Raw genomic sequence first — 26,897 nt, 5'->3', positions numbered from 1 at the left:
AGCACAGCTCACAGAACTCACCTCCCCATAACCACAAACCACCACTTGCTTCCCTCCAAACATCACATCCGTGGTCCTCTTCAGGCTGGGGGACAGAGAGAGACCTGTGTTGGGATCAGTCAAGCCCAAACCCAGGTCAAAGCAGCAGAGCCTGATCTCTGCTTATGAAGCAGCCAGAGCCAAACCCACCCTGTGGAAGTCTCATGGGGAAAAGAGCCGGACTCACCCATCCAGGATGGATTCCCGGCAGCAATAGAGGTTATCAAACTTCTGCTTGGTGACAGAGTCATTCACATTCATGGCTGGGACACAGAGCTTCCCAGCCTTGGAGAGCTGGTACAGCCTGGGAGAGGGCAGAGGCAGGTCAGAGCAGACAGCAGCAACTCCCTGAGAGCTCTGGCTCTGCCTTCCCAAAGCTCCCACCTGTGCACTCCTGTCACACTCTCCTCCACAATCCCTCGGATCTTCTTGAACACGCTGGGGTATTTCTTATAAACCCAATGGGTCAGGTCCCCACCATCATCCAGGATCTGGAACAGGCAAGGAAGAACAGGGAGCAGTCAGGCCTCCCACTGGGAAATGCACTGGCTGAGGACAGGATGGGGAAAATGATTTGGAGAAGCATCTTCAGGCACTGCTGGAGGGGCTGTCTGGGCAGAGACCTGGAGACCAGGACTCCCAGGTTCCCCAGGTGCCTGCAACTTGGGGTCTCCTCTAAACACAGATTCCTTAACCCTGTGTGGACCGTTGGATCCTGACAGGATTTCCAGCCTGGGAAGGTGACCACAGGCAGCACAAAGTAACCAGGCTGGGCTCAGGACACCACATTGATGCCCAGAAAGCAAACAGAGAGGACAGGCTGTGAGAGGTGTCACGGCCCATGGACACATCACTGGTGACCACAGACCATGCACCAAGGAGGGACATCAGCTTTGACAAGGGAAAGGTCCCCACTATGAAGGGTCTTTCCCAGCTTTGGGAGGGAGAGGGCAGATGGCAGAGAGAGGAGTGGCTGGGGCAGCTCCTGCAGGGGAAACAGGTCCCATTTCTTGGCTCATGGCAGCTGCACCAGGAACTGTTCCCTTGCCATTGGGATGTGCCAGCTCAGGACATCATCTCTGCAGCTCCTGCCATTCCCATGGCTGCTCCCAGCTCATCTCCAGCTGCTGCTCTCCAAGAGCCCCACTTTAATGGGGGTTAAAGGCCATTTCGAGGTCAGCAGGCTCCCAGGAACAGCCCCAGGGTGGAAGGGAGGAAGAGGAAGGGCAGGAGAAGGCTCCTTACCATGTTTGCCTGCCAGCCATCTACGTTAACACAGCGGTCAATGCACCACCAGAAATCATCCTCTGACTCCCCTTTCCAGGCAAACACAGCAACACCTGCAAGAACAGGAGCATCCCTGGGGTTTGCTGGGTGTGGCAGAGCTCTCTCCTGCTTGGCCAGCTCCAGAAACACACGGACACGAGAGCCAGGGGAGCATGCAGAGATCACATCACTGCCACAGCAGGATCAGAGCCGCCCATCCCTCCCTAGAAGAGATTCCCCCAAAATACTAATTTCCTCAAACAGAAATACAAAATTTAAAAATAACAGCCAAAAAACCAAAGAAATAATAATAAATAATAAGAAAACAATAGTACTAACTAACAATAACTTGTAGTAGTTATTATTGTAGTAATACTACTATTAGCACTAATTAATGTAGTAATACTACTATCAACTGTTTAATTCTAAACAGTATAAAAATAAATAAAATAGAATTAAAATACGGTTAAATACAAAATAAAAATATATGTTATGTTTTTATAATTTTGTATTTATTCCTATTTATTTTGTTTATATTTTATTTATACTCTATACAAAATATATCTATAAGCCCTTTATAAATATCTATACATGTATTCATATTATCCTGTATATTTTATGTGAATGTATATATTTATCTATAATATATATTATTAAAATATTTATTTATATTTCTATATAGTATAAATATTCCTAAATATAAATTTTAATTTTATAATTTCAATATAATTGTATATATTTATCCATAATATATATCATTAAAATATTTATTTATATTTCTATATAGTATAAATATCCCTAAATATAAATTTTAATTTTATAATTTCAATATAATTTTATATATTTATCTATAATATATATCATTAAAATATTTATTTATATTTCTATATAGTATAAATATCCCTAAATATAAATTTTAATTTTATAATTTCAATATAATTGTATATATTTATCCATAATATATATTATTAAAATATTTATTTATATTTCTATATAGTATAAATATCCCTAAATATAAATTTTAATTTTATAATTTCAATATAATTATTATTATATATTATAGTAAATACAAAATTTTCATAAATACAGAATAAAACCTAGAAATATTTGTTCTATTTTAATATAAATATTTCATACAGAAACATAAACATTGATATAAATATATTTATATAAATATAAAATGATATATCTACAACTGAATTTCCCTGGAAGGTTCCCCCGGGTGAGGCCAGGGAGGCCGGAGGGGCCGCGGGGCTCTGGCCCAGCTGCACTCACCAGCCTCTGCCAGGGCCGCGGCCACCTCGTTCTGGGTGGAGTAGATGTTGCAGGCGGACCAGCGGCACTGCGCCCCCAGGGCACACAGCGTCTCGATCAGCACCTGCGCGACAGCGGGTGGGCCGGGTCAGGGTTAACCCGGGGGACAGGGGTGTTCCAGGGCTCGGGGGTGTCTGGGGTGTTCCAGGGATCAGGGGTGTCCTGGGGGTCAGGGGTGTCCTGGGGCTCGGGGGTGTCCGGGGTGTTCCAGGGATCAGGGGTGTCCTAGGGATCAGGAGTGCCCCAGGGTGTTCCAGGGGTCAGGGGTGTTCCAGGGGTCAGGGGTGTCCTGGGGGTCAGGGGTGTTCCAGGGATCAGGGGTGTCCAGGGTGTTCCAGGGATCAGGGGTGTTCCAGGGATCAGGGGTGTCCAGGGTGTTCCAGGGGTCAGGGGTGTCCAGGGTGTTCCAGGGATCAGGGGTGTCCAGGGTGTTCCAGGGGTCAGGGGTGCCCCAGGGGGACAGGGATAATCCAGGGGTCAGAGCTGTCCGGAGGGCCAGGGGTTAGGGCCAGGAGTCAGGGGTGCCCCTGGGATCAGGAGTGTTCCAGGGATCAGGGATAACCTGGGGCTCAGGGGTGCCCCGCAGATCAGGGGTGTTCCAGGGATCCAGGTTGTCCTGAAGGTCAGGGGTGTTCCAAGGATCAGGGGTGTCCTGGGGATCAGGTGTGTTCCAAGGCTCGAGGTGTCCCAGGGGTCAGGGATGTCCTGGGGGTCAGGGGTGGCCCAGGAGCCAGCAGTGCCCCAGGGGGTCAGGGGTGCCCCAGGGATCAGGGGTGGCCTGGGGGTTGGGATAACCCAGGGGACAGGGACATCCTGGGGGTCAGGGGTGCCCCAGGATGCCAGGGGTGCCCCAGGGGACAGGGATAACCCAGGCACCAGCAGTGCCTTGGGGGTCAGGGATAACCCAGAGGTCAGGGCTGTCCCAGGGGTCAAGGGTGCCCTGGAGGTCAGGGGATGACCCTGGCACGAGAGCAGACTCCCAGGGTGCCCCTGACCCTGGACAGCAGTGATGGGCACAGGAACCAAATGCCACCAGCACATCCTTTCCAAAACACACCCAGGTTCTACTGAACGTGCCTTCTCCCATTCAAAGAGATAAAGAACTTTGTTCCCCATGGAAAAGCTGATGTCCCAGCCCAGGCCCCCCAGATAAGCAGCCACTCACTGCAGTCTGTGCTGTGATGTGGGTACAGCCCACAATTTTAGCTCCAGCCAAAGGCTTCTCCCCCTGGGCTCGTTTCCTGAGCGAAATCAGAGCAGACATGTCTGCAAAAGGAAGAGAGGTTTTAATGTTGGTTCAGTCTGCAGGGTCCCCTCTCTGCCACAGCTCCCCTCCTTTCAGGGCCTCCTCCAGCCCCAAAATTTCTGCTGAAGCTGTTACACAGGTAGGGAGAAAACTCCTCATCCCTGGCCTGGCAGGTCTGTGCAAAATGGGACCAAAACATCAGTGTCATTTGTCACTTGACCAAGGGACAAGGAGAGAGGCAAGGAGGAGTCTGGGACTGGCACTGCCTGGGGAAGGCTCCTAAGGACAGTCACCAGCCCTGTGGCAGCAGGTGAAGCACCTGAACCTGAAAACAGAGCTGCCACATCTCAGAAGAGCTGCTCTAGATGTGTCTGGATTATCTTCCCCTTCTAAAAGGAGAGTTACCCAATCACCCCACTGACAATGGTAATTCAGCTTCCTACCACCCCCACAGGAAGGGGTGGGATTTTCAGCTTTGATATCTCTGAAAGTGTTACAAAATCCTTGTCCATCCAAAGCCAACAAAACATTAAACCCTGCAAGAGCTCTGCTCCTGCTAGAAAAGGGGTGGGACACAGCATCAACATTTGCTGGCACATCTCACTCTTCCCTAACAGATTTTGGGGGAAGGAAACAGGACATCCAAGGCTGCAGCAGGAGTGGGAATCGCCATTCCTCAGCTCCTGGTGTCCAGAACCTGCCCCAGGCCCAGAATCCCCACCCTCCACTCTGTACCTTGCTCAGCGATCTCAATCTCGCGGCGCCCGAACTCGGCCTGTTTGATGTTCTTCACACAGAAATTGCTGCTGCCCTTGGAGTTGGTTTGCTGCTTCTCTCGGGGGGACACCTCATCATCAGAGCTGTCTGTGTACGAGGCAGCTAAACCAAAAGAGCAATGAATGAGTGTTATGCCAGGCCTTATGAACCCAGGAACCTCCTACCCTTCAGGTTTCTGCTCTGTTTCCCTTCCCAGCTTTCACTCATGGCTCAAACTACCAAGCTCCTAAGGAAAGCCAATGCCCTGAAGGAATTTTGCACTCTTTTTCTCTAGAACAGCCCAGAGGTAACAATTATCAACTGGCAATCAATCAATGATTTGATTTGGGAACGGCTGGAATCATTCCCTTAGCACCCAAGTACAAACAGCAGCACAAATCCTGCCTCAGGGTGTGAGCAGCACATTCAGTGCAGCACCCACGCTGGGTTTTTGAGAGGAACACACAAGGACAAGGAGCTGGCACCTACCAGAGCTGTAGCTGTCAGTGGAAGACTGGGAGATGGAGCGGGACAGGGACCGACGGCCCGTCTTGGTCGGGAATTTGGTGAACTCCTGCATGTCATCTGCAAACTGGATTTGCTGGGAGCAAAGGAAAGAAATGCTAAATCAGGATGTGTGATCCTCAGGGCATGGCACCTCCCCAAGCTACAGGGAGCCACAGATCTCTTCAGTCCACAAAAATTAACATCACCAAATAGAAGGCTAAAGATGCCGAAAATTAAATCCCTTCCTCTGCCTGAAAAGCTGCCACCAGGTTTTTGTCACCCTGCAAGTTTGACACACCTGAAGATAAAAAGAGCTCCCTGAAACATCCCCTTTAATCCCTTGCCAGCTCCCTAAGGCTCCTTCAGGAATTACTCCTTGTACAACCCACATCTCAAGTGGAGGCAGAGCCCTTGCTCCCACAGCCCCTGCCCCAAGCAATCCCAGCAGATTTCTGCCCAAAAATGCAGCAGCAAGAAAGCTGGGGTGGTCCCAACAGACCCCTGGTGATTCCAGGCTCTTCCCCAGGATCAGAGCATCCCACAGGTTAAAAACACTGCACATACTTCCAAAACTGACACTAAAAGCACAGGAAAAAAACCTCAGCAAGAGAGAACATTTCAACAAAAAGAAGTTGACATTGCATTGGCTTTCAGCCTCCTCTGCAGGACAAGATGTTTCCATTGGAAGAGAACCCCCAAAACAGCCACCTCTCTCAGCCAGAGGCAACTCAAAGCTCCAGCACCTTCCACCAGATCATCAAATTTAACTGTGTTGGGCCAAAAAGAAAGGAAAAATAACCCAAAACTGCTCAGCTGCTGCGCTCACCCCGAGTGAGCCTTACTGCTGCTCCTGCCAGGGCAAGGCAACAGGGATGAAAGGGAATCAGGGAAAGCAGCAGCAAGCCCAGCCTGCAGCCCCCTCCCTGCTGCCATGCAGGAAACCCTGACAAAGAACCCCAGCACGGCCCCTTCCCTCAGATCATGTCACTGCAGGATTTAATTTTGCCATTTAACAGGGATGAGACGTCATGGCACGGAGTGGGATTAACAAAGCATCCCCGAGACCCAGGAGACCTTGAGAGGAGTCCTAGAGAAATCAAGATGATGGAAAGAGACAGCCCAGAGCAGCCACAAGGAGGGGCTTGCAGTGCCACAGCCATCCCAAAAGCTCCCTGAAAGCTTTGATGCAGCAAACAGCCTTCAGAGGGGAGAAGAATGAAAGTATTTAGTTGAAATGATCCGTTCCAGAAAGGAGGAATCTGCACAGCCTGGAGCTGGGGTGCCTGCAGCACCAGGACAGATTTTTGGGCTGGAAAACGTTGCCACAATCCTACAGAATCCCAGGAGATGGGCCAAAACCAGCATGGTATTCCACTCAGGAAGGGACAAGGGGGCATGAAACCCATGGCTGACTCCAAGGGAGGGCAGGAGGGATGATGTGGGAGCCCAGCATCCCTTCCAGGAACTGACTGGCACAGATCAGATCCATCACCACACCCAGCTAAGCACCCCAGGCATTCCTGCAGGTGCTGCTGCTGCAAGGTTTCCGGGCAGCTCCTCCATCCTGGACACACCACAGGCCAGTACCTGTTTCCCCAACCAGGCCTCCCAGCAGAGTCCAGCTGGATTCTGATGTAAACTACTTTAATTTGTATTAGTGGAAGGAATAGGAAGGATAAATGGAGATAGAAGGTTTGGTTTTGCAATTGGTTGAGGTCATTTGGCGCAGAGGCAGGTTGAGGGCACCACAATCTCCATCCCCATGGGGGAACAGAGGGAGGATGCAAAGAGCAGGATCCAGAGGGCATCCCAACCCTATCCCACAGGAGTGCAGAGGGAGGATGAGGAGGGCAGGATCCAGAGGGCATCCCAACCCTATCCCCATGGGGGAACAGAGGGAGGATGCAGAGGAGACCACAACCCTCATCCCCATGGGAAATCAGAGGGGAGATCTGGAGGACATTAAAACCTCCATCCCCATGGGGGAACAGAGGGAGGATGCAGAGGGCATCCCGACCCTATCCCACAGGAGAGCAGAGGGAGGATGCAGAGGGCAGGATCCTGAGGCCATCCTGACCCTATCCCACAGGAGAGCAGAGGGAGGATGCAGAGGACACCACAACCCTCATCCCCATGGGAAATCAGAGGGGAGATCTGGAGGACATTCAAACCTCCATCCCCACAGGAGAGCAGAGAGAGGATGCAAAGGACAGGATCCTGAGGGCATCCCAACCCTATCCCCACAGAAGAGAGCAGAGGGAGGATGCAGAGGAGACCACAACCCTCACCCCCATGAGAAATCAGAGGGAGGACCTGGAGGGCATTGAAACCTCCATCCCCATGGGAGAGCAGAGGGAGGATGCAGAGGCCACACAACCCCATCCCCACAGGGAAGTTGGTTCTGGGATAAAAGCACTTCCAGGCAGGTACCAATATTGTGCTCAGGGTGTGTGGCAGGAGCTGGCAGGATTCCCAACAAGGAGTGGTGTGGCTGGAATTTGTTCAAGGTCTATTCCTGGGAACAAACTTCCCCACACAGCCTGGGATAGGCTTGTGCTACTTCCACACCAGTGTATTGCTCGTGGGCACTTCCAAGGAAGAAAAAGCATCAGCAATTTCAGGACACAAGATTTCCATGCCTTCACATCAAACTCTTCCTCTGGCAGCTCATCAAACCAGAGGGTATAAAAAAAAACATTCCTCATAAAACAGCTGCTGGCATTAAAACAGCTTAAAGTGTTAGCTGAGGAATTTTCTGTATCTCAGGGAAAGGTTTCCAGGGAAGAGGTGACCCAGGAGGGGGAAAAAACAAAAGCACAGTGCTCCAGCCCAGGGTGCAGGTCTGTCCTGGCCTGCAGCATCCAGATGTGTGTGCTCTGGGACAGGGCAATTCCCTTCAGGGAAATGTGTGCAGTGGAAAAGAAAGGTTGGGATAGAGGCAATTCCCTTCAGGGAAATGTGTGCAGTGGAAATGAGAGGATGGGATAGAGGCAATTCCCTTCAGGGAAATGTGTGCAGTGGAAAAGAAGAGGATGGGATAGAGGCAATTCCCTTCAGGGAAATGTGTGCAGTGGAAAAGAAGAGGATGGGATAGAGGCAATTCCCTTCAGGGAAATGTGCTGCCTGCATGGTCTCAAGGAGCAAAGTTCATTTGGGATGGAAAGGAAAAGAGTGGAAGTGGAAAAGAGAGGATGGGACAGAGGGATGCTGCACTGCCCAGTCCCACAACATCCCACACAATCCACCTCCCCTTCAGGGCTCCAGCTGCAAGTGCTGAGCCAGCTCTGAGGCACAACCCCACCCTGCAAGAGAAACAACAGGTTTAGAAACACGGGAATGAGGGGATTGAATGCAAGGGGAGAGAAAAAGCAAGTGCTAAGCAAACCAAGTGCTGAATTACCCCCAGTAATCCCCGCCGTGGCTTTACCAGGGCTCAGCTGAACTCCCCAGCTTAGCAAAATCTGTCCTGGCTAAAATTATCATCAAACACCACGAAGAGCACCCAAACCTGAGGAACCATGGCAGCATCCAAGCCCTCCTTGCCCAGGGGATCTCCTCTGTGTCTGCAGCACGAGGGGCAGCACAGGAGCTGGGGCAGGAACCGGAGCAGAGGTGCGTGACCAGTGCCCTCCACGTGCCCAGCTCGAGCTGCATTAAGGAGACAGAGAAAATCTCCTAATCCCTCTGCCTGTCATGGGAGCTGCAATGAACAGCATTCCCAGCTGGGGGGCTGTGGGTTTTAGTGCTCCCTGGCTCAGCAGGATTGGGGCTGTCCAGCTCTCAAGAGCACGGTGATGAATTGTATCCCAAATTTCATCCTGCTGGAAGCAGCTTTTCCAAGCGGGTGGAGCACAAAGGTTTAAGTGCAAGGAAAATATTTTTTCATCCCAGAAATTTGTGGTCAAGGAGGGAAAACAAGACAGCACCCACTTCTCTGCATAGGAATGAAGCCAGGGGTTTTCAGCATCACTGCCTGCAAAAGGAGAAGGGGCTGCAGATCTAAGGGGCCAAACGAGCAGTTCCTCACTCAGAACAGCAGGGATTTTGGGATATGTTCTGCAGGAAAACAGCAGGATCCACCATCTCCTGCCAAGTTCTTCCAGAGCATTGCTGGGCACTGCCTGCTCCCAGTGACACCAGCCAAGCCAGGAGGACATTTTTTCCCTTTGGGAGAACTGTGGATTCCCTTTGGGATATCCACTGCCATTCCCAGACAGATCTGACATTTCCCAACAACACCCACTCATATTCACCTCAAACCACCCTTTCCAGGGCTGGAGCTGAGGGAGCACTGTCCACCCTATCTGGCCACACATCCCAAACCACCAGGAAGCTGAAGACTAGCCTGAACAAGCTTCTCTCCAGGGCATAAGGAAAAATCCACCGAGAGCATTGGTGGGGCAGCACCAAGCCCAGCAGCTCAAGTGTCCCCAGCACACACAGCCTCGTTTGTTTAATTATTACGACACAGGGAGGACAAACAGATTGCAGGTCTGGATTGGTACCACCTCACCAAACAGGCAGCTCATGACTGCAGGGTGTGCCATCCTCCATGGCTGACTCCAAGCACCTTCCCAGTGGTCAGCAAGGAGAGCAGTGACAGAGTCAGAAAATTCCACTCCCTGGCTCCAGGATGAGCCCAGCATGTCCCTCTCACACAGGACAATCCCACTTTCCATTTTAACACTTCTTCCATTCCCAGAACAGCTCCAGAGAGGTCATTTAAGTTCCTTTGTTGTGCTACACATCCCTGACTGCATCCCATGCAGCCTTGGGGGAGAGCAGGAGCAGATTGTGGAAGGAACAGAGATTTTGGAAAGCATCCACCAACTCACAGCTGACATGGCTCATCAATGCACAGGCTCCACAGGGGAAAGGACACAGGCTGGGAAGCAGCTCCAGGCTCCATTCCTAGCACCCCCAAGTTTGCTTCAGCAATCCTTTTATTATTATTATTTATTATTAGGGACAATGTGAGCATCAGCACATCCACAACCATGGGAAAAGTGTCCTCCCAGCCAATTCTGTCCTGGATAAGTGGAGCGAGGACAGAAGCAGGCTCCACACATCACTTAAGATAAGCAGGAAGCAATGAACCATCTAAAACCCTCCAGACCTCTGAGTGTGACATCCGTGGATGTGAGGACACAGCACAGTTGCCCAGGGAGGAACAGCAAAATGGGAGCAGAGCACGTTCCTACAGCCACACAAGCACCTCTAAAGCAGAAGAGTCTCTGCAACCCACTTCTGTCCTCCCAGGAGAAAGCCTGGAAGCATCCAGAGTGCTGGGACCCTTCCTTGGGCTGCAGCAAACCAGCAGCAGGGATCAGCACTACTCAGTGCAGCCAGTTCCCCTTATTTTGTATGCTCTCCCAAACAAAAACTCCCTGGCAGAGGCTGGGAGGGCACTGCTGGATGCCCATGCTGCCAAGGCAGCCCTGACGTGACCTGTCTCTTAAGTTCATCATTTCTTTGTCACTGCTGGAAATTCAGCCAGACAAGGAATGTTTCACAGCTCAAACAAGCATCCTCCTCCTCACCATCCCTGCTCCCACACGAGACAGGAGCAGCAGCTCGGAGCAGGGCTGGGTTTTGCCCACCTGGAGATGGGCACCTTCAGGTTTCAGTCTCCAAGGATCCCTTATGTGCAGAAGGACAGAGAGCTGCTGGTCGTTCCTGAGGAGGAGCTGGGTCAGGCATTTCTAAAGGACAAGTTGTTCTAATCCAATGATTTGCAGAAGCAACTCAGCATCCAGGGAGGGCAGAGGCATCCCAGGGAATGAGGCCCTTCAGCACCACCAGTCAGATAATCAGTGTTCACCTTCATTCCATGTCAAAGAGAAGAGAGGAGCAGCTTTGCTTGAGCCCCCTCCTCAGAGAAGGGACAGAACTGTCCCATGCTGTTCTCACAGCCTCCCTAGAGAGGACTCTGAGTTTTCTGACTGGGAGAAAAGAGCAATTGCCACGTTTGCATCCCTGAGGCCATCCCAAAGCCACCAGCTGCAGGTTCCCAGTGCTCCCAGTGTGTGTCCCTGTGCTGGCCCCTGCAGCTGGCACCGTGCCCACCGTGGCCATGCCAGGGCACTGGGTTTGTTTAGAGGACTTGGCTGCCCTGTCCCCAGGCCCCCTCTGCTCTGCCACCAGGCTGGGAGAGCCAGCCCCTGTTCCCACAGCACAGTGTCTAGACATGAGCCTGGGAACAGGGGACACAGATCCTGCTCCACAGCCCAACAGGACTGTCACCCTGGTTTTTTAAGATTTTCTAAGCTTTCTGATGTTGACATTCTTGTAGTGAACTTTTTCACACACTTTCTGTAAATAACTCATTGTTTTGCATTTCTTTATAGAAGAAGAGAGAGTTGATGCACTGTTGGTTTGACCAGTGTCATTGGAGAGGTGGCACTGCCACCCTCCAATCTGCTGTCACTTTTAGAAAACTATAAATGTTGGAGTCAGAAAATAAACTTCCCTTTTCTTCACCTTCAGAACAGCAGTGTGAGCTTGTGTTTTTTTGTGTCCTATAGTGACACAGGACATGGATTTTTGGGGTGGGAATCAGCAAGGCACACAGGGATGGTTTTAGGGTTCTTTTCCTGGGAGGTTATCCAGCCTGGAAGGGTATTTCTGGATCACAGCACTACTTAAGGATGGAAGGGAAGGAAAAACAAGGTGCTTGGAGAAGAGGGATGGGGAATCAGGACCAGAAAGACTCTCACCCTGACAACTCATCCCCAAAGCACTGGGGAGGAGAGGGTTTGGAGGTGGATCAAACCATCCCATTTTCCCACCTCCAAGCTCTGGTCACACACGCCAGTGCAAACCTGGATGGCAAAGGGCTGCATGAATTCACAGCAGGCTACGGCCAAGCCATGGAGGAATCACCAGATTCCCAGTTCAAATCCTGCCAGCAGCAAAAAAAACCCCACTAGAGCCCATGGCCAGGTGAAGGCGGGGGATTTTCCCCAGCAGTGCTTCACCCCACCATTCCTGCTGGAAGAGCAGGAGAGCTGCTCAGCAAGCATCTCCTGGTCCTTCACAGCTTGAGCACCAAGGGCTCTGTGAGAGCTGGAAGTGAAACAACCCTCAGGAAAAAGGACTTGTTTCTATTCCAGGTGTGGCTTTTACAGGAGGAGAACTTTGTTCTGGTGGTTTCCCCAGTTTTGAGAAGAAACCCCAAGTGCTCCATTCAGACATCACAGGTGGAAGAGCTTCCTGAGGGTGCTGCTCTGTGCATGGAGGCAGAGCCATGGGGAATTTGGTGCTCCTGGATCTGTATTTCTCACTCCCAGAGGGCTCACAGGGCAGGCTGGAAGAGCAGGAGAGCTGCTCAGCAAGCATCTCCTGATCCTCCACAGCCTGAACACCTGTGAGAGCTGGAAGTGGAAAAAGGAAAAAGGACCTGCTTCTGCCCCAGGTGTAGCCTTGGCAAGAGGAGAACTTTCTCCTGGTGGTTCCCCCAACTTTGATAAGAAACCCCAAGTGCTCCATTCAGATATCACAGCTGGAAGAGCTTCCTGAAGGTGCTGCTCTGTGCATGGAGGCAGAGCCACGTGGATTTTGGTGCTCCTGGATCTGTATTTCTCACTCCCAGAGGGCTCACAGGGCAGGCTGTTCTCCCAGAGGCACAGACCTGCCTGGCACTCTCCCCACCAACTCCCCAAGCAGGAATCCCAGCCAAATCTCCACCTGGAAACCTTTACACTGTTCCCAGTGAAGAAGTAAAAGGGCACTGAGGTTCTGACAAAACAAACCAGCCAAGCCCTGATCTCAACATCCATTTTCCTCTGCCAGGGAAAGGCTGGTTGGGTAAAGCACTGAGGGGAAAAAAACCAAACCAAGTTTCTGTGAGTCCAAGAGGAGAATTAAGGACTTCCACATGAATCTCAAAACTCAGCAGAGAAAAAGAAACACCAGGAAAGAAAGAGACCCATTCCAAAGGTTACTAGGCTGGAAATCACCACAAGATTTCAGTCATGGTGGGAATCACTGTAAATGTCAGTTAAAGGAAAAATAAACGGAAGGAAGGACTCAATAAAAGAAATGTCATTTTGAGTGTTAAATAGTAACTGGGGATAAATCTGCCTCATAAACACCTGGAGGTCAAAGGTGTGCTCCAGCAGGAGCAGAGGGAAAACTCCTCACCAGATAAGGAGGCAACTAGCCCTTGGACTGCAGGAATTGAGGCAAAGGCTTGGGCCTGGCTTTGATGGAGTGGGATATCACCTGAAACACACAGGGATATCCACCTGAAACACACAGGGATAGCTCCTGAAACACACCGGGATATCCACCTGAAACACACCGGGATATCCACCTGAAACACACCGGGATATCCACCTGAAACACACGGGGATAGCTCCTGAAACACACAGGGATATCCACCTGAAACACACAGGGATATTTCCCAGAAACACACAGGGATAGCTCCTCAAACACACAGGGATAGCTCCTCAAACACACAGGGATATTTTCCAGAAACACACCGGGATAGCTCCTGAAACACACCGGGATATTTTCCAGAAACACACAGGGATATGCTCCTGAACCACACAGGGATATCCACCTGAAACACACCGGGATATCCACCTGAAACACACCGGGATATCCACCTGAAACACACGGGGATATTCTCCAGAAACACACGGGGATATCCTCCTGAACCACACAGGGATATCTCCCTCCTGGCAGGAACAGCACAAGTCCAATGTCTGGGATCCCTCAGGGCAGTGAACTCGGGTCATACCTCACAGGTTAACCCCATAATCCCCATCAATGGGCAAACAGCAATGGTTAAAGCCATCCCAGATTTCTCACCTCTGCATTCCTCCCCAGTGCCCACCCAGCCTATGGCACAGCACATGTCTGGGCAATAGGAAAATCAGAACAAATTTGAGTTACCACACAGGAAGAAGTGCACAAGCAACACAAGGTCATCCCTTGCAAGGACAAGGGGGTGGATTCCCACTGCCAGAGGGCAGGGATGGATGGGATATTGGGAAGGAATTGTTCCCTGTGAGGGTGGGCAGGCCCTGGCACAGGGTGCCCAGAGCAGCTGTGGCTGCCCCATGCCTGGCAGCATCCAAGGCCAGGTTGGATGGGGCTGGGAGCCACAGCAGAGAGAGAAATTGGGTGAATTTTAAGGACCCTTCCAACCCAAACCATTCCCTATTCCAGGAGTGTGGGTTAAATCACTCCCAGCCGCTTATGGGGCAATCTGAGGACTGCTGGCCTCCAACAGGCCAGCTGGCAGAGCTGGAAACCCATGGAAATGTGTTTGTGTGTCAGAGCTGAGAGGGAATCAGCTTTAATTAGCATCAATTTTTAAACTAATTAGAAAATGCCTCTCCAAGCACAGTTGTATGAGACCAAGGGAACACTTGGAAACACTGTCCAAAAAATAGCTCCTTCAACAACACCTCATGGTCTGAAGGGAGGGCTTGCCACAAAAAAAAAACAAATTGAGAAGGCCAAACCTCTGCTCCATAATTCTAAAGTAGCCCCTGTGATTTGGGGGAGGAATCATTCCCCTTGGCACTCTGGGCACTCCTCCCCCAAACTGCCTTGGAGAATCTCAGCATTCCAAAACTTCTACTGCTCTTTCAAAAGCCAAAACAGCAAATCCCACTCAGGAGAGCCTCCAGCTATTCTCAGGTACCCTTAGCTGATCCTCCAGCCCTGTGGCACAGCTTTAAGGGAAAACACCCCTCAGGATCAGCATGGAAACAGGAGCAGCTTGTTCTGGAAAAGTTGAAATCCATCCTCCCCCTGCCCTGACTCCCAAAGCCTCTCACAGTGCTATTCCCACTAGAGCTGCCCATTCCTCATTTACCAATAGATTTTTTTCAGCCCTGGAAATTACTTGGATTTTGATGCAAAGCAGGAGAAACCTGAGCCTTCAGCACTGGCTCCTCCCTGCTCAGGAGTCTGAGGAATTACCACCAGGATGGACAAACATCAGACTTGTGTCAGAGCAAGGCCCACCTTTTCCTGCAGACAGGGCTGATTCCATGAAGTCCCTTTCTTCAAAGGGAAGCAGGAGGGATGAAAGTGATTTCCTTGTGGAGATGGCAACCTCAGAGAATATTTGGAGAAGGGGTTAGTTACTGTAGGAGACACTGTGCTGCCTGCAAGATGCTGACAGCTCCAAGGTCAACAGGGATCAGCCAGATGTCCTTGCTCCAAAACATGCCCAGGTTGGATGCAAAACTCTCCCCACAGTGCAGGAATGTGAAATCCAGAGCTCCCTGTTGGGAGGTGAAAGGAGGAGAGGCAGCAAACAGCAGACACAGCTGAACCTCACCCTCATCTGGAAGGCGGACACTAAAACATGAATTTCAGGAGGGCAAAGCCTCAAGGAGCCTCCTTTTCGAGGCCACACAAATTTTCTCACTGAAGAAGGCCAAGAGGAGGGGTCCCCTCCACCCACAGCACACAGATAAAACAGCTCCAGCAGCTCCCAGCCAAACCCTGGCTCCTCAGGCAGGCAGGAACGGGCACTGCCAGGCAGCTCCAGCTCTGTGGGGGCAGCCAAGGGGAAGCTGCACCCAGCTCTGAGGGCTGCAGGAGCCTCACCCCACTCCCAATGCAGCCTGTTCAAGGAGCTGGAACATCATGTCCTCGGCCACCTCGGGCCTTTGGCTGTCACCAACCTGGAGTAAACACATTCTGCAGCAGCAATAAGCTCGTTACCAAGGCCACCGTATTGATCCCAAAGTGTAATTAAAATTCACAGTCCAAGCAGCCCAAGTCAACAGGGCAATGAGGGCAGCTCCAAAAGGCAGGACTGGCCTCAGCTTCCGCGTCCTGCTGGCTCAGAGAGGCACAGAACCCACGGGGAGAGCAGCTGCCAAAAAACCAGCCCAAATTCCTCCCTGTCAGAGTAGGGAGGTCCTGGCACAGAGAAGCTGTGCCTGCCCCATCCCAGAAGTGTCCAAGTCCAGGCTTGGAGCAACCTGGGATTGTGGAAGGTGCTCTTGACTGTTGGAGCCCTGGATAATGAGAATTTTAAATTTTCTGTGCTGAAAGGCACAGACCTGCAAGAGAACACTGCATTTAACCTAAGGCTGTGGAGAGGGCTTCCAAAATTGATTAATAGCACTGGGATTGCTGGTGTGTAATGGCAGGGGTGGAACTGGGTGATTTCCAAACCAGCAGCTTCCTCTTTGGACCTTTGGGCCATCAACCAAGATGTGCCAGAGCACCCAAGGGTTAACCATGCCAGGGAAGCCTGCAGGGATGATGTGGGCAGAGTGGATTCCAGCACTGCTCAGGGTGCCCAAGCCCCTGGAATTATGCAGTGCCGTGGGAAGGGGTTCCACACAACCTGCTGAGGTGTCACCATGATGCTCCTCCTTGGTGGGGCTCCCTGACTCTTCTCCCAGCCCCTTACAGATTCAACCCCTGGTTTCACAGAGTCTCACGAGTTCTTCTCAGAGTCTTCCTCAGAGTGACTGAGGAAGCTGGGGTTGTTCAGCCTGGAGAAAAGGAGACTAAGGGGAGACCTCATCGCTCTCTACAACTTCCTGAAGGGTGGCTGTGGTGAGCTGGGGGTCGGTCTCTCCTGAAGGGTGGCTGTGCTGAGCTGGGGGTCGGTCTCTCCTGAAGGGTGGCTGTGGTGAGCTGGGGGTCGGCCTCTTTCTCCGGGCGACAACAGATAGAACAAGAGGACACAGTCTCAAGCTGTGTCAAGCGAGATGTAAGTTAGAATTAAGAAGGAAATATTTCACAGAAAGAGTGGTCAGATACTGGAATCATTTACCCAGTGAGGTGGTGGAGTTATCATCCCTTGAAGAATTCAAAAAGACTGGATGTGACACTTGCTGCCATGATCTAGTTGAACAGTTAGAACATCGGCTGGACTTGATGATCTTATAGGTCTCTTCCAGTCTTGAACTTCTGTGTGAAGTTCTGGCACTGAGGGCCCTTGGGGCCACCAGCAGGTCCCAGGACAGTCACCTGGAACGTCACTACCATGTGCTGAGTGAAGGTGAGCCAGAGGCCCCAGATAAGCAGCTCTGATCAAAGGGCTCAGCAGGAAACATAACAAGCCCTCAGCAAATGGACTGTCACCCCCAGGAAACTCCTGGGGATAAAACCACAGCCAGGCACAAGCAAACCCCTCGGGCTGAGTGCTGAGGTTCCACACATTTCCTGCTCCAAAATCTGGGACGAGGCACCCACCAACTCCTCAGAGCAGCAACACAGACAGGATCCCTACTTACAAAGGATTAACTCCAACCTCCCTTGAAAACCTGATTTCCAGAGTGAAACATCCCAGCCTCAACATCTGGGAGGGAGCACAGGAACTCATTCCAACATTTGCACAGGCTGGAAAACACAGAGAAAGCTGTTCCCAGAGAAAGTATTGTGGTAGGCCAGTCCCCAGCAGAAGATAATCTGGCATGTCAGAGAAGGTCAAAACAAAACACTGAGCTCCTGCTCCAGCTCTCTTCCCACACTCCAGACCCGGCTGCTCACATAGGAAGGGGGTCCCAGGGTGGGTGGTCTCCACGCCACACCATTAAAATATGACAAGAGAATACTGGGAAGAATGAATATCCAACTCTTCTCCCATCTCCAAAGGGCTGATATAACAGTGGAACCCCAGCCTCCTTCAGGGATGCAGGAAGGGGAAAGCAAAAGCCACAGGTTCTGGCACATCATTTTGAAGATGGTTTGTGACCATCAAACTCCCAAAAATCTCCTTTCTTCCCCTCTCTGGTTCAACAATTCAATTAAATGCCTTCTGGCCTTGCCCAGTGCTGGGACACTGGCACAAGCCTCCCCGCTGGACATCAAGGAGACCCTCCAAAACACCAAAACAACGGGAAGGTCCCAAGAGCAACTTAGAAAAAAATTAGGATTCTATCATATAACACCAGGAGTGACCTGGCTGCCCCAAGTCCTGGTAATTCATCTCCACTCCAAACATCCCTGTGCTTTATTTCCCCACCTATCAGGGTTTTCCTGCACCCCAGGGAAGGCCAAACCCTCTCAGGACATCCATAGAGGATGATGAGCTCATCCCAGCCCAGGCATCTCATGATGAGAAGGAAAAACTCAGAGCAAGGAATCAAAGAACTGAAGATCTGGGCAAAGGAATGAGGAGAGCCAGGTGCACGGTGCCTGCAGAACAGCACGACAGGAGGTGGTAGCCATGGCCCCAGACAGGCTCACAAAGGCACAGAGGATTTATGAGCAGCCACTCTAAGGAATTAAATTAAAGGGACAGGAAAAACCAATGGCTGCAGGAGCTCTGTCAGGACAAACAAGGGCAGCCTCATCCCCCTGACAGCCCCAAGGGGAAGGTCTCACCCAGCCTGGCAGAGCTGCAGGGACCTGGGATAAGTCAGGACAGAGCAAAGTGGGGCAGGAACAGGTCTTTGGGAACGGGCTCTGCAGGGCAGGGATGCAGCAGCTGCAGCAAGGTCAGCGGTGCAGCAATACCAGGGAGGATGCTCTGGAGAGAGGATGCTCTGGAGAGGACACCCAGCCCTCCCCAGGGGCAGCAGCTCCCCACAGGCCCCATCCCCCTCTCCCCAGCTTCTCCCGGCTCCATCCCTGCCACCCCCACAGCAGGCAGCAGCCGGCTGGCTGCCACCGCAAAGCTGCGGCGCTGTGCATTAGCATTCCCCGCCACGGGCTGTGCGGGATCCCGCCCGAGCCGCAGCCGCAGGGGCTCAGCGCCGCCCCGACACCCACACCGGCTCCAGGGACACGGGGCTGCCACCCCACTCACCTCCCCGGAGCCACACCGCAGCCTTCAGCCCATCTCAGAGCCCGGCAATGCTGCAGGAGAAAGATCTGTCCGCAGCGTCCGTCTGTCTGCCAGCAGCCAGGTGTGGAGGAGCCCAGCAGGCAGCGATGCCAGCGGGACAAGGACACAGACAGGGACAGCACCCTGCCCTGCCACAAGCACGGTGCCCCTCACTGCGTCCTTCCCTCTCCAGGGCACCCCAGCCTGGCTCGCTGGGAGTTTCAGGCTCCGCCGCCCGGCTGACGTGGATGGGGAAGGCGACGGCTGCCAAGGGCACCTGCAGTCTCCAGGGAGGCAGGGGAGCAGATGCCCAGATGCAGCAGTGATGGCACACAGGGATCTGGAGGAGCACAACCTGCCCTTGAGCTCTGCCACCATCATCTCCGCATCCACGTTCACTAAACTGGGTAAGCCACCAGCCTCAGCGTTCCCAATCTACCACAGCCATGGCTGGAGAAGGTGCAAAACTCAGCTTCACCCACCTCTGCCTGCAAAGCACTCCTGGCCAAGAAACCACCTTGCTCAGACTAAACTGGGGTCATTATGCTGACAAAACACCACAAACTGCAGTGAAAAGGGAGCTCTGGCAGAGCCAGGGAATCCCAGCTCTCGGGGAAAACGTCCCTATTCCTCCTTTCACCTGCACTGAGTCAGCTCCTACTTCAGCCTGGAGTTGATCATATTTAATCTCTTAATCTCTTACCCCCTGCTTGTTTCACTTTTTTCACCTTAAACAAGTCCCTGACAAGAGGAAACAGCAATGCCAGGGGCTGACTCCCAGCTCCAGGTGACCCCAACAAGGAGACCCCACGGGTCCAACATGCTTCCAGCTGCATCCAAGCGGCTCCTGCAGGTCCTGGGCTGGATGCTGTGGGCTCACACTGGCACCTTCCCCAGGCTCCAGCACAAGTTAAGGATCCTCTAAAAATCCATTCACAGACAGAGACAGAGCCTGCACTGAACTTGGCCACATTCCACCCTCCCCATCTCCAAACACCTCACACAAACTGCATCAGCAAAGTTCAAGGAGCTTGAAAACCCAGGAAGGACGTGCCTCAGCAGCACGGCACTATCTTGCCCACATCCATGCTGGTAAATCATCTCTCTCCACTATCTCCACTGGCCTCTGACCATGCCAGGAGGTCCAGGGCAGCTGGCACAAAAACCACTTTGACTTGCAGGGAGTCAGAAGGGCATTTTAATGGCTTAATTGCAATCCTGTTCTGAGACATCAGAGCTGGAGGCACTCAACAGCTTATCTCAGGAGAGCAATTCTCCCTTCCCTGGTCTTTCATCCTCCTGCCAAGGCCTCTGCCTTTGCCCAGCACTATTTGCAGGAACTAGCCAGGCAAGGAAAACAGGAGCCCGGAGCAATTTGTTCCCTGAGCTCAGCTCAGCTCGCTCCCCATCTCTGATGTTATCAGCCTCAAATGTCGTGTGTCGCTCTGGGCACCTTCAATATCCTCACCCAGCCAGGAAAAGCAGCAGCCACCGAGTCCAACCAAGGCTCCTCACGCTGCACAGCCAAGTCTGCAGCAGAAAATTCTGGGGATACAACATCTCATCCTCCTGAGAGGATAGCAAACTTCCCTCTGAGGATGCTCGATGGATTCCCCTTTATTTTGGTTCCATGGGATGCTTTGGGATTAGCAGCCTGCTGTTCCCTTGGAGCAGCCTTGTGCTGGTCTCTCTGACAGAGATGATGGTTATGAAAAGGTAAAAACAATCCCTGAGCTGGAACTGTGCTGAGCCACTGCTGGAAGAGGCAGATCCCAGCCCCACATTCCTCTGCTTGTTCCTCCAGGCCATGTCCACAGCCCAGATAAACAGGGCCTAGTCTCCAACTCCTGCTCCCTGGGAGACACCTCAAATCCAGCTGACCTTCCCCAAGGGTCAGACACCCTCCAATCCCACCCGTGGCCAGAGCAGGCAGGAGAGATCCCCCCCAAAGAATGAGGATGTTCCCATTCTCTGTGACTGCTCCGCCTTCGCATTCACCACTTCCAGGCGGCTGCAGCCCCGAGGGGAACACAATGTTCAGCTGCACAGATCTGTGCAGGGCCTGGAACGTGGCTCTGCCTCCCTGACAGCACTGAGAGTTCAGCACTGAGCCCAGAGCCAAATCCCCAGGTCGCTGGGGTCCTGCACCTGCTGCAGCGGCAGGACCAGGGCTCACCCACCCTGGTGCCATCTGAGCAGCCCACAGGGCAGTGGGAGCAGCACTGGAGAGCTCAGAGCTCCTGGGAGGCCTTCAGGGATGGAGGGGGACTGAGGTGACTGGGCAGCCTCTTCCTGAGCCCAAAGGTGCTCACACCTCCCACCCACACCTCCAAAAGAACTTCTGTCCCCAAAAAACTCAACACTCTGAAATCTCTTGGCCACCCTTCTGAGTGACCCACAGCTGATTCCAGGTTGCTGCTTTTGCCTCTTCCCATATAACAGGTCCCCCTTGCTTTCACCCCACCACCAAGCCCTGTCACCCCACAGTCCCACACAAGGGGCCCACCCTGCCTGTCCCCTTCTCAGGGTCACCCTGTCCCCCTGCACTCCTATGCCACAGCCAAGGTCCCTGCTGTGGCCCCAGCGCCCCAGAACCTGCCCTGCAGGTACCGCTCCTCCCCTCACCCCCACGCAGGCCAGGGCTGTACCCTAGAACCCAAGCCCTTCCATCCCACCCCAAACTAGGCCGGCAGCCCCCTGGCCCACACCAGTCCCCTCGGGGGTACCAATCTCCCTCTCTGCCACCGAATGGGGACAAGCCCCACTTCCCAGTTACCGTCACATTGGACCAGTTCCAGCTTTCCCAGCACAATCCCCACCTGTGCGGCCAAAGCCGGGTCACGGTCGTGCTCCCCCACAACCAAGAGCTTCTCCCCCCAGCTGATGGCTTCTCCCCGGCCCGAACCGGAGGCTGCATCCCCCCCCAAACCGGGGCTGAGCCCCCCGACCAGGGGCTACTGCTGCCCCAGACCGGGGGGGCTCTCACCCCGCAGCCGGGAGCTGCTCCCCTGAACCAGGGGCTGTTCTGCTCCCAGAACCACGGGCTGTTCACCCCCTGAACCAGGGCCTGTGCTCCCCCAGAACCAGGGCCTGTTCACCCCCAGAACCACGGGCTGTGCTCCCCCAGAACCACGGGCTGTGCTCCCCCAGCACCACGGGCTGTGCTCCCCCAGCACCACGGGCTGTGCTCCCCCAGCACCACGGGCTGTGCTCCCCCAGAACCACGGGCTGTGCTCCCCGTGAACCACGGGCTGTGCTCCCCCCAAACCTCGGGCTGATCCCCCCGAACCTCGAGCTGTTCACCCCCAGCACCACGGGCTGTGCTCCCCCCCAGCCGGGAGCTGCTCCCTGCTCCCAGCACAGGCTGTTCCCCAGCAGCGGAGGGCTCCTGCCGGCAACCGGGGGCTTCCTCCCCCCTAACCGAGGGTCCTCCCCCGCCACAGCCGGGGGCTGCTCGCCCTAACACGGATCTGATCCCCCGCTCCCCTCGCTACCTTCTTGGGTGCCTTGGTGACGGTGGCCATGAAGGAATACTTCTCGGCGTCCTCCACCTCCTTGGCCTGCTTCTCCTCGCCGCCGGCGGGCTCCGGCACCGACATCCTGATGCGGCGGTGAACGCTGGGCGGGCCGCGGCCGCCGGCGGGACGAAAGGGGGCACGGTACGGCGGGGCGGACGGGGGAGCACCGCGGGCGGCTCTGGCTCGGTTCGGCCCGGCCGGTCCCTCACGCTCGGTGCGCTGCCGCCGGCGCGCTGCCTGCGGCGGGTCTGCGGCCGCCGCGCCAGGGGCGGGGCCTCGCGACGTCACTGCGCCGTGGCGTCACCGCGCACCCGCCGGGGTGCTGAGGCAGCGGGGAGCGGGAGAGCGGCAGGGCGGCCCCTGGCGGACAAGGAGGGGAGGGCGCTGAGGGGGCGGGGCCAGATGGGGCGTGGTTATGGTGTGGGGGCGTGGTTATGGTGTGGGGGCGTGGTTATGGTGTGGGGGCGTGGTTATGGTGTGGGGGCGTGGTTATGGTATGGGGGCGTGGTTATGGTGTGGGGGCGTGGTTATGGTGTGGGGGCGTGGTTATGGTGTGGGGGCGTGGTTATGGTGTGAGGGCGTGGTTATGGTGTGGGGGCGTGGTTATGGTGTGGGGGCGTGGTCAAACTGGGGGCGTGGTCAAACCGGGAGGTGGAACCTCAGCGCCGGCCAAATCCCAATTAACCGCAATAATTACATAATTTAAATAAATTTATATACAAATGTTTATAGAGGCATTATATTTAAACATTTAAACGAATTAATTAATTACTCAGACTAAATGAAGCAATTATAAGGATTAATTTTATACATTAAATAGCAGCCATATATATGAAATATTAATTATATATAAACCTGTAAAATATGTTAATTTGTTTATAATTTATATACATTATATATGTTAATTTGTAACATATATAAGTTATAAACGTATCTATATTAATTTATTTATAAGGTATATACATTTACATTTATAAGTTATTATAAACTGCAAAATTTGCATAAATTCATTTTATACATAGTATAATGTGCATAAATTTATATGTTGAATAACTGAATTATATAAATTTAATTCATAAATTATATAAATTTGTATATAATTTTTCTAAATGAATACAGAAACTAAATAAGTTACAGAAATTAATTGATTCATTAATTGGGAAACAAAAGCTGAAGCTAAAGAATGAAAGTTTTCAGGGTAAAAAACAAAAATGGTCTTTTCTCAGAGGGAAGACTAAAAGCAGGAGGAAGACTAAAGCAGAGGGAAGACTAAAAGCAGGAGGAAAAACACGATTAATTAGGAAAATAGTTTGAATAAAACAGGGGTAAAAGTAAATCGGTGAAAAAATAAAATATCAAGGAGTGTGTCTGGTCCCAGAGCTGTGGGTGCCCATGCCCAGGTGTGTATCCAGTCCCAGGTGTGTGTGTGTGCCCACTCCAGGTGTGTGTGTGCCCATCCCCAGGTGTGTGCGCCCACTCCAGGTGTGTTCGTGCCCATCCCAGGTGCCCATCCCCAGGTGTGTGTGTGCCCATCCCAGCTGTGTGCGTGCCCACCCTAGGTGTGTGTGTGCCCATCCCCAGGTGTGTGTGCCCATCCCCAGGTGTGCGTGCCCACCCCAGGTGTGTGTGTGCCCATCCACAGGTGTGTGTGTGCCCACCCCAGGTGTGTGTGTGTGCCCATCTCCAGGTGTGTGCCCATCCCCAGGTGTGTGCCCAGTCCCAGGTGTGTGTGTGCCCATCCCCAGGTGTGTGTGTGTGCCCATCCCTGCTGTGTGTGTGCCCGGTCCCAGCTGTGTGTGTGCCCACCCCAGGTGTGTGTGCCCACCCCAGGTGTATGTGTGCCCACCCCAGGTGTGTGTGTGCCCACCCCAGCTGTGTGTGTGCCCACCCCAGGTGTGTGTGTGCCCATCCCAGCTGTGTGTGTGCCCATACACAGGTGTGTGTGCCCATCCCAGCTGTGTGTGTGCCCACCCCAGGTGTGTGCCCATCCCCAGGTGTGTGTGTGCCCACCCCAGGTGTGTGTGTCCATCCCCAGGTGTGCGTGTGTGCCCACCCCAGGTGTGTGTGCCCATCCCAGCTGTGTGTGTGTCCATCCCCAGGTGTGTGTGCCCACCCCAGGTGTGTGTGTGCGCCCACCCCAGGTGTGTTCGTGCCCATCCCAGGTGCCCATCCCCAGGTGTGTGTGTGTGCCCATCCCCAGGTGTGTGCCCGGTCCCAGGTGTGTGTGCCCACCCCAGGTGTGTGTGTGCCCATCCCCAGGTGTGTGTGCCCACCCCAGGTGTGTATGTGCCCATCCCCAGCTGTGTTAACCCCCTCGGTGCCGGTTCCCTGGCCCCAGGCAGTCTCGGCCGTGCTGGCCCCGCGGTCCCTGCTCGGTGCCAGCCCGGGGTCAGGGCAGTGCCCTCCCGGCCCTCATTAGCCATTAACGAGCCGAGCGGAGCCACCGCGTCCCTGCACTCACCCACCCGCATCCCCAGCCCGGCGTGGTGGTGCTGGGCAATTTTTGGGGTCACTGAGCACTTTTTGGGGTCGCTGAGAACTTTTTGGGGCGCTGAGCCTCGCCAGGCCTTCATCCCCTACTCCTCCTCTTCACTCTCCTGCAGCGGGCTCTGCTGGTTCCTGCATTCCAGGGAGGGTAACAACCAATCTGTCCCGGTTCAGGGACACCGAGGGGCTCCAGAGAGTCCCCACACGGGCTCTGGGGACATTCCCGGACAGACAGACAGACAGACAGACAGGCGGGGGAACCAGCCCGACCCCATCCCCGAACGCCCCTCAGGCAGCCGGGACGGGTTGGGCCTGAGCCCTGCTCCTCCTTCGCTTCCCCGGGGCTGTTCCCTTAAAATCCAAGCTGGGAAAACATCAGCGTGTGGGTTAAAACCCACGGGGGAAACAGCAGATAACGGTTTTTAACCAAAATCACTTTGTCTGGCCACAAGACGGCCTCTGGGCACCTAAATCCTGCAGCAGTTCCCGGGCCAAACCCCTGTCCCGGAGCCGCCGTGCCCCGGGCCCGCGGGGCCTTTCCGCCGCTCCTGCCCCGTCAGCAGCTCTGCGGTGGCGCTGGGGACGCTCCCAGGGCGGGCAGAGCTCTCTGGGGGCTCCTGCCGGGGGTCTCAGCACATCCTGGGGGGTTCTCCGAGTGCTTGGGAGGTTTTGGAACAACGGCATGAGCCTGAGGTGTCCCAGCCCTGCCAATGGCACAAGCAGCAGGGGTGTGGGGACACCCGGTGACCACAGTCTGTGCCACTCCGTGCCAGCCCGTGCTTCAGGTCCTTGCTGATGCTTTCCCCTCCCACCATCCATCTTTTCCCCCTATCCCCCTGTTATTATCCCATCAAAGCTCCTTTCTGCAGTGCCAAACTCACCCCATGAGGGACCCCCAGGTGCCCTCACCCTCCATGCCCCAGGATGGGGGGGTTCTTTTCTACCCTCCCCTACAAGTGCTGAGGGATAGGGATGGAGCCCCATGGGGTTCCTGGGTGGGGGGCTGAGAGCAGGTTTTGCCCCCCAGATCAAAGGGGCTGGGGGTGGAAGGTGCCCAGAGCAGGGAATCACATCCTGCCAGCTCACAGGGTGGGGAAAAGGCCCCTGCTGGGAGCATGAGGAGCAGAGGGACCCTCCTGGCCTGTACCTGAGGGCAGGGAGACAGAGTTCAGCTTTTTTCCTGCGGTTTCCAGGTGCTTTTAGAGCACACAGAGCAGCCAGAAAAAGTCAGGGGTGAGGGACTGTGGGGTGTAAGTAGAGAGGGGTTGGGGACTGGTGAAAAAATAAAATATGCCAGGCAGCCTGGCATGCTCTCACCTCTGCCCCCCAGCTCTGCCACAACCTCAAGCTCCCATCATTCAGCTCCAGCCACCTTCTCCTGTCCAGCTGTGGAGGTGCCTGGGGCACCCTGGAGCACCCTGGAGCATCCTGGAGCAGGCCAGGGACTCACTGCCCTCAGCACCCCCAAACCCGGGCACGGTGCCCACCCCTAAGAGCAGCCTCTGGCCTCAAACACCCCCCACATGTGACCATAATGACCGTGGCACGGATCCAGCAGGATATAAATAGGTCCCACTTCCCTGGGAAGGGGATGTGGACCTGGGAAACCCCCGGCCGCTGCTGGGGAGAGGAAGGGCTGGGCTGAGTCAGCTCCCCTCGAGGAATCCTGTTTGTCAGCAAACAGGACAGCAGCTCAACCCTGGCACTCGCAGAAGGCTCCCAAATCCCCTCCTGCCCTTGCCACCCCCTTGGATGAGCAATGGGGGTGCTCACCCTGCACACCCCATGGGCTGGAAGGGACCCAGGGTGATGTGGGAGACTCTGGAATCCCCCTGGAGATGCTGAATGTGTGCAGGGGGAGTAGGATGTGGGGCTCCCCTGCTCCTGGAAAGAAGGAAGGGAAGCAGGGGGAGCAGCAGGAGGGAGGAAATGCCTCTTCCAGGAGTGTCACTCGAAGCAAAGTGCTCCAGGAAACTTTGCTTCAAGTGTGTTTGCTTTAAACAGCTGC

General features: G+C 53.7%; 1 protein-coding gene across 3 annotated transcripts in view; it reads right to left on the bottom strand.

Annotated features, from left to right (window-relative positions):
• Nucleotides 1-22,621, bottom strand: part of AHCYL1 (adenosylhomocysteinase like 1) — a 33,148-nt gene extending 10,527 nt beyond the window's left edge. For 2 of the 3 annotated variants that reach the window (XM_058039830.1, XM_058039831.1), the window contains exons 1-9: nucleotides 22,379-22,621; nucleotides 5,111-5,222; nucleotides 4,601-4,744; nucleotides 3,785-3,885; nucleotides 2,581-2,683; nucleotides 1,285-1,379; nucleotides 424-530; nucleotides 227-343; nucleotides 22-85 (exon numbers count right to left, since the gene is read on the bottom strand). In XM_058039830.1, the coding sequence (XP_057895813.1) occupies nucleotides 22-85; nucleotides 227-343; nucleotides 424-530; nucleotides 1,285-1,379; nucleotides 2,581-2,683; nucleotides 3,785-3,885; nucleotides 4,601-4,744; nucleotides 5,111-5,222; nucleotides 22,379-22,483 (948 nt within the window). In that variant the 5' untranslated portion in view covers nucleotides 22,484-22,621. Of the gene's footprint in view, nucleotides 1-21; nucleotides 86-226; nucleotides 344-423; nucleotides 531-1,284; nucleotides 1,380-2,580; nucleotides 2,684-3,784; nucleotides 3,886-4,600; nucleotides 4,745-5,110; nucleotides 5,223-18,866; nucleotides 19,005-22,378 lie in introns of those variants that run through there. The other variant, XM_058039832.1, reaches the window with a different exon arrangement.
• Between the last annotated feature and the right edge of the window lie 4,276 nt (nucleotides 22,622-26,897).

The sequence above is a fragment of the Melospiza georgiana genome, chromosome 23, assembly GCF_028018845.1.
Source record: "Melospiza georgiana isolate bMelGeo1 chromosome 23, bMelGeo1.pri, whole genome shotgun sequence".
Classification (NCBI taxonomy): Eukaryota; Metazoa; Chordata; class Aves; order Passeriformes; family Passerellidae; genus Melospiza; species Melospiza georgiana.
Note: the sequence above shows the minus strand (reverse complement) of the source record. Positions and strands in the feature narration are given on the sequence as shown.